The sequence below is a fragment of the Nyctereutes procyonoides genome, unplaced genomic scaffold (genome assembly GCF_905146905.1).
Source record: "Nyctereutes procyonoides isolate TBG_1078 unplaced genomic scaffold, NYPRO_anot_genome, whole genome shotgun sequence".
NCBI classification, from domain to species: Eukaryota; Metazoa; Chordata; class Mammalia; order Carnivora; family Canidae; genus Nyctereutes; species Nyctereutes procyonoides.
This window is the reverse complement of record NW_026575142.1, coordinates 34,787,234-34,795,395: the sequence shown is the minus strand read 5'-3', so window position 1 is coordinate 34,795,395 and position 8,162 is coordinate 34,787,234. Positions and strand designations below refer to the sequence as shown.

Here is an 8,162-nt window from a genome sequence, read left to right as displayed (position 1 = left end):
ACATGGATCAAGCGGAAACATTGTTCTCAGCACCAGATTATTTCTCCCTGTCCACAGGGGCTGGAACATTCCTGTGAGGGAATCCACAGAGGTAGAGTCCTGGAGTAAACAGTGCAACGAGGTCCAGCTTGCAGGTAATTTGTAGGACAATCCATATGTCCATTTCTGTCCCCTGCTCTATTCTGGAAATTAGTTTTTCATTTGAAAAAATACGCATGAACAACAACAAAAAATTAAATCTTTTGATTGTTGTTAAATTTGGAGAAGGAGCCACTGATTTTGGACTTTGAGGTGGATTAAACTATGTAGAGTGAAGGGGAACAAGTTTTAAAGGAAGATGGCAGCCAATTTCTTTTGTTATTTAATTTTTATTTTTTCCAAGAACAGTTAACATTTACTAGGCACCTATTGGCCTCAGTCACTTGCATCTAAAGAGCAAAGCTAATTTACCCACAGCCCGTGTTCTTTTAAATGGTTAGATTTATTTCTTAGCTCTGTTAACCACTATTCTAACATTAGCTTCAAGTTCAATTTTAATAATCTAATCCGTAATGGTCCACTGCTCCCTGCCACATGAACAAAAAGTTTGGGGGTTATAAGGCGAGCAGTTTACATTTTCTGTTGATACTTCAAGTAGTTGGCCTCAAAGTGAAATTATTGAGTTGGCCATGGTTTATTGTGTTCTGAGGGCATAAAACGTGGAAGGAAATGGACCTGTAGAAAGAGGTGGTATCTAAGAATGTGTGCATGTGTGAGAATCCTGTAAATTCACTTCAACTGGCCTAATATCCTGAGTCACTAGATGGTCAGAAGAATAGATGGAGTACAAGAGGGACAAAGTGATGTACATTTATACCAAAAACCAGAAACAAAGCTTGTACAAGATGAACAGCAGATGAAATAGCTTGTATCAAAATAAAATCTCACACAGGTTATTTTTATACATATGTGGACATACACACACCCACACACGCACAGACACACACAAGCAAGAATGTGTATTTTGTAAGATAGGTCCTTGGAAATAGACATTCTTAGCAAATATGGATGACAGATCAATTGTAATTTATTTTCTTTTAACACTGTATCATCATAAAGAAAACTGGTATAAATGAAAAAATCTATTTCAAATATCTACATCTAAAATTTTAGGCAGTGAAAAAGCACTTTGTTGACAAGGAGTGTGGAATGATGTATGTTAATTGTCAGAAACTGCTGAATGCCTTGCTTAGTTGCCACAAACAAATTCACATATCAGAACGAACAATACTGCTAAATATTCCTTTTTTTCCCTTTTTTTTTTTTTTTTGTTAAAACGTACTGGGAGAAAGAAAAGAAAAGAAAAACTGGAAATCCATACATCTTTCAAAAGATTGAAATTGAAGCAATATTTAGAACCATAGATGAGGAAACACTGCCGCATGGTGTAATATACACAATGCGCTTTTCTTCTTTAATCTGTAATGTACATCAAATACTTTACAACAATGCATTAACAAAAGGCAAGAAACATCTTGCTGTACAGAGGAACCCCAATGCAACTTGAAGCCTAGAATCACAACAGATGAAGAGAGTAAACAAAGCGTGAGAAGCCGTCCCTCTAAAGCGTGTCAGCTACGCCGCCCCTCGTGCTTAGCGGTGACCCTCAGGCCCCCACCCGCCGTCTCCTCTGCCGCCACCCGGGCCACATTCCACATCGGGCACTTCTGAGCCTCTACAGCTCCAACTAGACAGGTGTCGTCCAATGTCCTACGCAGGATCACTTCAGCTTTCTACTGACTTCCAAGTTAACTTTCGGTTCATTTAGCTTTCTAAAATAGCTCTTAATATTTCCTTACTGGTTATCACAGCCTTCCTACGGAACAGGCTTTAACGAACTAAATTTGCAGGGGAGGAAAAAAAAAAAAAAAAGCAATGTCTCGTGGTATGCATGCACATGCACTGATCCCGGAGCGCCTGGGGCCGCCGCGCCTCACACCCAGGAGTCGGGGGAGGCGGGGTAGTGGCTCGTTTCATAGTTCAGTTCACTGTAGGGACGGGCAGCTGAGTAGAAGTCGACATAGTTGCCGGTGGACTTGAGTCCCAGGTGCATGGTGTACTCACTGGCGGGAGGGCGGTGGTGGACCTGGTCCTCGAAGAAGGACTCGTCGTAGTTTCTCGTGGAGTTCTGAAACGGCTGGTAGGTCTCGTAATCTTTCCTGCTGGGCTCCTGTGGGACTGGCTGTGCCGGAACCTGCACAGAAAAGAAGACCCACCCGGGCTGGGTCACCTTCCCTGGGGGCAGCCTCCCCGAGGCCAAGGCGCACCAGCCTCCCTGGAAGGCTGTCCCTTGGCCCTTTCCAAAGGGTGGTTCCTGGGTCTCACACACTGGCCTTCTACATGACCTTTATTCAAAGTTACGATTATGGTAAGACACATGTGGCATATACTTTGCCATTTTAACCACATTAAATATACAGTCCGGGGCCATTAGGTCTCTTTATCGCACGGTGCAGCCCTCACCGGTATCCACGTCCAGGACTTTTTCATCGCCTCAAACAGAAACTCGATACGCATTCAGCATAACTCACCGTTTCCCTCCTCGTCTCAGTCCCTGGCAGCTGTCATTCTACTTTCTGTCTTCCTGATTTTCACTATTCAGGACACCTCATGTAAGTGGAATCACATAATATTTGTCCCTTTCTGTCCAGCTTCTTTCACTTAGCCTAATGTCCCCACAGGCCATCTGTGTTGCACCATGGGACAGGATTTCATCCCTTTTTACAATATTCCATTGTACAATGGAACAGTATTCCATTGTAGCGGTATACCACTACCATTTGGTTTATCCACTCATCTGGTGATGGCCACTTGGGTCGTTTGCTCCTTTTGGCTGTTGTGAATAGTGCTGCAATGAACGTGGGTGCACCAGTACCTGTTTGCATCCCTGCTTTCACTTTTTGGGGGTATGTACCTAGAAGGGGCACTGCTGGAGTCTTTGTTAACTCGATGTTTAACTCTTCAAGGAATTGCCGAACTGACACAACCACTGGACTTTTTACTAGATAACCCTTTTTAAATGAAAGGAGTATAAACTAGAAGCTATAGCACAGGAGCAGTTGATTTTCCTCTTTCCTAGATTTGTTCTAGCACACCTAGGTGTTGCAATCCCAGACAAAGAGACAGTGAAGATATTCAAGGTCTAATGGTCACTCGGGTATCTTCCTGCCAGCGCATGGGGCTATGATCAATACCTCTCTGGAGGATGGAGGCCTCCCACCGGTGGGGCCATTCCATCACACCTGCCTAAGTGATCAGGGACCATAGCCTCAAAAGGATACAGAGAGAAGCACATAATGAAAAGAGGGAATCCACTCCAAATACCACATACTCAGAAGGACCAACACATTTCCCAACTTGGTTTAATTAAGAATTGATTGAACTTGAGAATGCTGTGGGATTATGAAATTTTTAGTTAGTGGGGAGGAGTCTTCAGTATTTTCTGGTGTCCCCTTAGCCTATCTCAATGCTCCTTGTTTGCCCTCTTGTTCTTTGCACATTACTGTCTGATGGAGGGGATCTTGAAAGACTAAGGGATCACAGGAGCCTCTGAGATACGTAAAGTCAACAATCCATTTCCTTGGTGTTAAGGACAGTAAGACAGAGGGTGTTCATGGGCTGATGATTAGCATTTGCATGGTGGGGAGTTGGCTATCTCCTCTCCTTCCGACTTCCTCTGGGTCCCTTTTTTTAAGCACTGTGCCCTTAAAGTGAGCAGAACCTCCCCAGTTAGTACATACAGTCATGCATAAAGCTCTGCTCATGGCAATAATTAAGGAAAAGGTCTGGTGTGAATGATAGAACACTCTTAAAGAACCACGGTTTGATCGCCTCCTAGCAGATTCAGTAATTCCCTATTAATTTAACTAAGGCTCAGCATGGAAATGTCCTATAGAAATTGGTCCTAGTTAATAGATAATGATTTGTAATTAGCACGTTGTGTGTAAACGATGCTTCTAATGACCTGCCCATAATTCTTCTCTCAAGTAAGTGAAGCTCCCTCTTTTATATGCAATTGATTTACACTAGTAATTGACCTATTTTTCAAAGGAGCAGTGAACTTCATCATAGCTGCCATCTACTATGTCCCACACTTCCAGCGAGTGATGGCTGATGAGTGAGGCTTTGGCCTACTTGCGAAATATCTGTTAGCCTAAGAGCCTGGGCCTGAGAGGGACATTTGGAACTACTCTTCGGCATCTGTAATTAAACAGTACCAGGTATATGAAATTACTTGGCTAGGCTGGCGTGCCCTGTGCTGTTCTTTGAAGAGCTAGGCGCTATGCTGAACTTTTGCACTCCAACACTGTATTGGTACCTCAGCATTGAGCATACAAAGGGTTGGAGCTGAGTGGTTTAGAAAAATCACGGGGGGTTGGAGCTAGAGTTGACTGTGCTTCTATGTCAGTGGGCACTATATCCAACATTTAACAAATCCCTCTTTCCTTGACCTTGAAGTGGTCAGAAACATGTATATATGTATGTATATGTCTCTATCTATCATCTATCTCTCCATCCTTTCCTCCATCTTTTCTCTGTCTTCCTGTCCATCTACCCATCCACCCATCCGTCCATCTGTCTGTCCATCCATTGTCCGTCCATCCGTCCATCCAATTCCTCCTTTATAGATGAAGACACTGAAGCTCAGAGGAGTTAAGAAACCTGTCCAGGATGTCACGGCTAGTGGTGTTGTGAGACAGGAATTTGAACCCAGTGGACAAAGGAACCCTAGAAAAACTCTCCCTTCTTTGTGTTGGTCTTAGTGGCCGGGGTTGGGGGGAGCTCTGCAGGGGAAATCACTGACAGGCTCGTGGTTCTCCTCCACAAAGGCTGCTTCTCTCAGGCTTTTGTACAACCTGTTTCAAATTTCTTATTGTCATCATGTTCTCTCTGGTTAGTGGATGTCTTTAGGTTGGGCACAAGTTTATTTTAGTCTTTTACCTTGAGGAACTGCTTTCTTCAATTCATCTGCATTGATCATGAAGTCTCATGCAATTCTTTCTAAGGTTTAGTCCTATAGTTCTGAGACTAGGTATAAATGAATTCTCCGGGATGAGTGACGGGTGGCAATGCTGTGTTTGGAGGGACTAAATTTGCTCACTGGCATGGTGGAGCAGATGTCGACTATGGATTTACACTCCCAGTGGACGAATGTCGGCTGTATTTTATAATTTACTCTAAGGGATTATCTGACAGGTATTCAAAATTAGCAGATAAAGTGCTCCCAAATATAAGCCCTCCCCATAAAGAAGCTAAAATTAAATGCATTTTTTAAATGTTGCACTGTTTGCATAAAGCAGACTTCTATGAAGGAAGTAGAAGAATGTTTATATATAGCAGTGTTGTATTCTGAATTTGAGTGTCTCTTGTGATTTAGAGGTGCCCTAGTGCATCCAAGTTGCCTGGAGCTGTTGCTTGCTTTTGCCTTAAGGCAGCATCCTTTTTGGGGTAGGGGAGGTACAACCAGCCAGCTGACGTGGGAATGCTGGGGTCCATGTTCTTGGCACTCTGTCTTGTGGCTCCTGCTCCCATAAAGTCATCTTTGTTTAACTTTTCCTCAATAGGAGAACATTTAGTTTAAATTGTGAAGGATGGGACCACTTCTTTACCACTCACTGTTAGCATAACGGAAAATTTTGTTTATTCCTCACTGGGTTTGCCTACGAACTGGACTGATTTCTACACAAGGGAAGTAGTTGCCCATTACAGATCTTCAAACTTCACCACATGGCAAAAGCTGAAGACTCGGGGTGTTAATATACAATGACAGAGGTCATGTGGTAAGGATTCATGGTTTTCAAAGTCTGGTCCTGAGACTGGCAGCATCAACATTACCTGGAAGCTTGTTAGAAATGCAAATTATCTACTGAGTCAGAAACTCTGGGTTTAGGGGCCAGTAATCTGTGTTTAACAGTTGTCTAGTACATTCTGATTCATGCTCAAATTTGAGAGCCACTAATATAGGGGAGGGCAATTGCGACAAGAAGGCAGATGAGTCAGGTTGGAGTCTTAGCCTTTCCTGAACTAAGTGACCAAAAGCAAACCCTTATCCTCCTTGAATCTTAATTTCCTCATCTCTGGGGACAATTTCACCTGCTCCATCCACTTGGCAGTGAAACTGGGGACGCAAACCGGGACCTCAAGATGCTGTTTTGATGTTATCAGTAATAATTTGATGGTCGTCATCAAAACACCAAACCCCTTTATCTTCAGTTTATAGAGATAAACTAGAGATAGTTTATAGTTTATAGAGCAAAAATTCTGTTCCTAGATACATACAGTTAAATATTTTTTTGTTTGTAAGTAGAAGATAGACTAGTACAAGCTGGGTAGGATTTTTGGAGAGTTTAAGTAGTTAACTCTTAAAATGATGTTTGCAATCAGTTGATTGGAGACATAAAAACTGAGGACCACAAACCTTATATCTCACACTAATGGCTGTTTCTTCTAGGAGTATTGAGGCTCATAATAACTGGTGGCCACCCCTGCTGATCATCTGTCTAGCACTCACGCATCTATTTATTTATTCATTGACCTTTTTACTTTTAGCAAAGTCCAGAACTGAGGGAGGTGAAGTAAATGTTAGCAATGTGTCAGGCAGGTGGTTGGGCCTGGGCATTCATTGCAAACGTCATGAGTTGTCTTCCAAAGTGGCTGTGCATGGACTGGAACATGCTGAGCAAAGGGATAATTCCTCTACCCATAACTGTTCCTCCTGTTGATGGGAGATTAGAGAGACAGATAACTTAAGGTCGAAGAGACACTTTCTGTGTCTTCCTCCTTCTCTTTGAAATGGTCCTGCACAAGATATTCTATCTGCTAGGAGGGGGCCCCTTTCTTTTTTAAAGATGCTGTTCCGACAGGTACTGAGAAATGTTCAAAACCAGCACATCTTCCTTCCATGCTTACTGTCATCTGGTTATTGCAATCACACAAATAGCTTTTAGATTTATCTTTCAGCCCAACCTTCCTGACTTATGGCAGGAATCCAGAGCACCAGCAGAAGCCAGCCTGGCAATAGGTATTCGTAGCCAACAGTTATGAGGAAAGCCCATCTTTCTGTAGTGACCACTATAGGGGACAGATTTCTGAAGTTATCAATCAATGAAGGAACAGAGGCTGTGCCTTTTGCTTTTACAGTTCCCACAGAACCACGGAGAAAACGAGCCTTCAGAGAATGTTTGTGGAAGGAGACAAACACACACAAACTTAGACCAGTTCTCAAAGGAGCTACTGCTCAGCATTCCTCAGACTTGAACACACACATGAATCACCTAAACATCTTGATAAAATGCAATTCTGATGCATTTGTTGCATCAGATGGATCAGGGGCAGGGGTCCGAGAAGAATCTCTTCCAACAAGCTCCCATGTGGTGCTGATGTTGCCAGGCCCCCAACTAGACTGAGTAGCTCCCTATTTAGTTGTTCATTCTTGAACTTGGTGTCTCTATTTTATTGGTAACATAATGAATGCTTTCTTCCAAGTGTGAACTGGCTGGGTTACAGGAACTACCAAATCCCTGTCTGCTAATCACACAATACTGTCTAGTAACCAGAATCTTCCACTTGTGTATTCGAGGCTTTTTGTTTCAGATCATAGTAGACAGCTTGCTTGCTACTACCAAACAAAGGGAGTTGTAGTGAAATCAAAGATTGTTTTCAAATTGGAGGCTGTTCTGATGACTGCCGCCACCCCATGTACGCTGTGCTAAATGTGAGTGAAGAGCAGCAGGGAATGTTATTTTCTTTTCTCAGTCTTTTATGCATGTTATGTGGAACTAATTCACTTTTTTTTAAAACAATTCCAGGATATTTCATGCGAGTTGAGGGGGAAAATGGATACAAATGTGCGTGTCTCCTTTACCTGGTTATGTTTGATGTCTTCAGCGGGTGCACCATAGGAATTCCTATACAAAGTTGAAATTCCAGTAGTTTGAGCTGAAAGCCAAAGGGAAACAAACAAACAAAAAATATCAGCCAAGAACGCAAGATTTCAAGTGAGGAATAATGGTGCCCTAACAAAGCTTGGTTTCTCAGGGCCCATTCCTAGCACCATGCCAAGTGGAAGAACCCTTTGGCCCTGGCCACTTCACTTCACATGCAGATGCAAGAAAGAACAGTCG

The 8,162-nt window shown here is 42.8% G+C and overlaps 1 protein-coding gene across 2 annotated transcripts in view; it reads right to left on the bottom strand.

The window, feature by feature from the left end:
- Positions 1-357: 357 nt before the first annotated feature.
- The window catches only part of CTNND2 (catenin delta 2), a 918,117-nt gene continuing 910,312 nt past the window's right edge, over positions 358-8,162 (bottom strand). For both annotated transcript variants that reach the window (XM_055308537.1, XM_055308538.1), the window contains 2 exons: positions 7,904-7,977; positions 358-2,233 (listed from right to left, as the gene is read on the bottom strand). In XM_055308537.1, coding sequence (XP_055164512.1) covers positions 1,973-2,233; positions 7,904-7,977 — 335 coding nt within the window. In that variant the 3' untranslated portion in view covers positions 358-1,972. The remainder of the gene's footprint in view (positions 2,234-7,903; positions 7,978-8,162) is intronic.